The 2,747-nt window shown below is 36.5% G+C and overlaps 1 protein-coding gene across 1 annotated transcript; it reads left to right on the top strand.

Moving 5' to 3' along the window:
- The first annotated feature begins 96 nt into the window (after positions 1-96).
- LOC105133293 (uncharacterized) lies at positions 97-2,496 on the top strand. Its single transcript, XM_011037223.1, has 3 exons — positions 97-469; positions 790-964; positions 2,134-2,496. The coding sequence occupies exons 1-3, from the start codon at positions 313-315 to the stop codon at positions 2,225-2,227; spliced, it is 426 nt and encodes a 141-aa protein (XP_011035525.1). The 5' UTR covers positions 97-312; the 3' UTR covers positions 2,228-2,496.
- Positions 2,497-2,747: the final 251 nt, after the last annotated feature.

The following is a 2,747-nucleotide window of genomic DNA, read 5'->3' as shown; positions in this document are numbered from 1 at the left end:
GCAGGAAAAGAAAGAAAAAGGTATGGAATGGAGGTTACAACTAGATCGCACTGGAACCTACAAAACGTTGCATAAAAAGGGTACTATTGTAAGGTTTTAATATTTAGGGATTGAAAGTGAGAATTCTGTAAACTACAAGGTTGTGTTGGTATGTTGGCCAAGACAGATCGCATTAACAACATACTCCATCGCCGATCTCTAAGCATTGAAGGGTAATTATCCAGAGACAAATCCAACGCTCACGGTGAACCTCTAAAAAGCTACAACGCCTAAAACAGAAACATCAAAGCAGACAGAGAGAGAGAGAGAGAGATGAACCCCTATAACGGCAACAACAGGAGTGATGAGGAGGAAAAGGGTTTGCTATGGAAGCTTCCAGAGGTTAGGTTTAAGGAGCTTGGGAGGGTGGGTCCTGCTTTCGGCTTTGGTGCTGGCTGTGGTGTTGGTTTTGGTGTCGGCCTCGTTGGAGGTAATCCATCACTTCTTCTTCTTCTTGTTCTTCCTGGGTTTATCGGTTTGTTAATTTTATTTTAAATATTTATGTGCTCTCAAATCTCTTCATAGAAAAAGGAAAAATCCCACTTTTTAATTACCCGAAATGGGTTCTAGAGAAAGACTGAAACTTCGATACTCTCAATTGCCCCCTTTTTTTTTGTTGGGCTATTTGACTGCATTTAATATTTCTATTTGGTGGCTGTAGCTTGTGTTGCTTTTTATCTTATATGTGATGATGATGATCTTCATCATCATATTGTGTTTTACTGAGGTTTTAAATGGCCAATTCTTCAGGTGTTGGGTTTGGTCCTGGTATTCCTGGTTTACAGTTTGGCATTGGATTGGGTGCTGGATGTGGGATTGGTTACGGATTTGGCTATGGTGTGGGGAGGGGTGTAGCTCATGATGAGAAACGGAGATACTCTAATGTTGGCAAGCATTTTCGCGGTCCTGTAAATCTTCCAACTCAGTAAGTATATAATTATGTTTCTCTCTGTTTAGCGTTTTCAACTGCACTGAACTTGCTTAGATGGATCGTGTTTTATCTTGATGTGTTAAACAGAACATTCACTAACCTGCTGCAGCGGTATAAGTAGAAAGCACTTTGAGAACTTGCCATTTTCTTTTGCATTACTTTTTCTGGGAGCCTTTTCTACTCTAGCAGGGGAGCCTTGTTCAGACAACCAATTAAGTTTGCATTTACTGAAATTAATCATCAAGAATGGGAGATCAGTGGCTGCATAGAAATTAAATTAAATTTGGTTTGGTTTGGATTGCCTGAAAATAGTAAGATGATAATGCATTCTAAATGACTCTTTCTGGGGCCGGCCATGCTGGTGATGCAGTTTGTGAATGGGATTTGCTAGTTGGTGATGTATATGAGAGGATAGGATGAAAATGAAATTTCATTATACAAAGTTTAGAACAAAATATTGTTCAGCTCTTTGGGTTGACACGTATCGACCTTGTTTGTGATAGTAACAATAATTTGTGAAAATGTGGTTCTTTTTATTTTTTGGACGACCTTAAGGATTTTGTTTGATGCTGTGATTCAGTGTCTTTTGTTCTCACTTTTCAATGGTTAGAATTATTCGTTTTACAAAATGCATGAATTTTATAAATTGCTTCTCGATATATTTTCTTTCAAATTCATTTATTTGTTTGATGCAAATAATTTTAAACACTAGATATAATGAAAACATATGACGAGACACGCATTGGTTTTCGAATTCATAATTTTTTGATATTTTCGATTAGACCATTGTCACCTCTCCCCGTTACTCCACAAAGGCATGTGAAGTACACACATGCTTCTATATACATGTATGTGTTTTTGGTGTTTCTCTATTATAATTTGCCTGGTCGCTTCTCATTCTTCTCACTCAGCTTCTGGGTCATGCCAGACTTTTTTACTGTTTGTTAGAGATTTGTTTGCATTAACTAACAAGGCTGGATTTGGTTTTGCTGCTTGTTAACATGTTTATTAATAAGCAAAGGATTTGAAAGAGTATTAATAAGCAAAAGTTGTGCCAATAACTGGTGTCTTATATGCATATATTGTGCTTTGCAAATAACAGTATTGGGATTTTTTTAGTTTAATTTTTTTCTTCAATTAATTTTTCTTCATGTTGTTATCAGTGATGAGGTTGGTTCTCTTATTGATGAGCTGGTCATCAACACCAAGAAGCTAGTCAAAGCAACTTCAAGAGAAATTGAGAAGTGGAGAAGATGAGTGATGCCTGTTAGGGCTCTTGTTTCATGGTGTAAAATAGCATTAGTTTGGATCCAAGTGCTCTAACAAGAGTGTTCACAAATGCTTGTATAGATGAAATTATGCCATATTTGTTTTAAATGCATAGATTTTAGATTCAATAGTTGTTTGGTTCAGTTGTACCAATAACTGTGCTTGGCAAGAAATTTTTCTTGCGTCATTGTGCATTGAGCCAAAAGGATGCAATGATTTTTCTTTGGAAATTATAATCAATGGTAGCTTTTCCTAGATTGTTTTAGCATTACTATTGAAGTAGCAGTAGTTATATCTAGGTTGCCTTGAGAGTGTTTGATGCCAGGAATTTTGCTGATAAGAGCTAGGAGTTTGCTGAGCTCTTTTCTCTGATAATCATGTCTGTTCTTATCTGGAAGGATGCAAATTTTGCATGCTAGTTCCCTTTTTAATTGTTGATTTCTATAATGACTTCAAGCCATTGGATTCTTCAATTCTTTTTTGTCAAGGAAAGCAGGTGTTTATATAC

The sequence above is a fragment of the Populus euphratica genome, unplaced genomic scaffold (genome assembly GCF_000495115.2).
Source record: "Populus euphratica unplaced genomic scaffold, PopEup_1.0 scaffold114.1, whole genome shotgun sequence".
Taxonomy (NCBI): domain Eukaryota; kingdom Viridiplantae; phylum Streptophyta; class Magnoliopsida; order Malpighiales; family Salicaceae; genus Populus; species Populus euphratica.
This window is presented reverse-complemented; position numbering and strand designations above follow the sequence as displayed.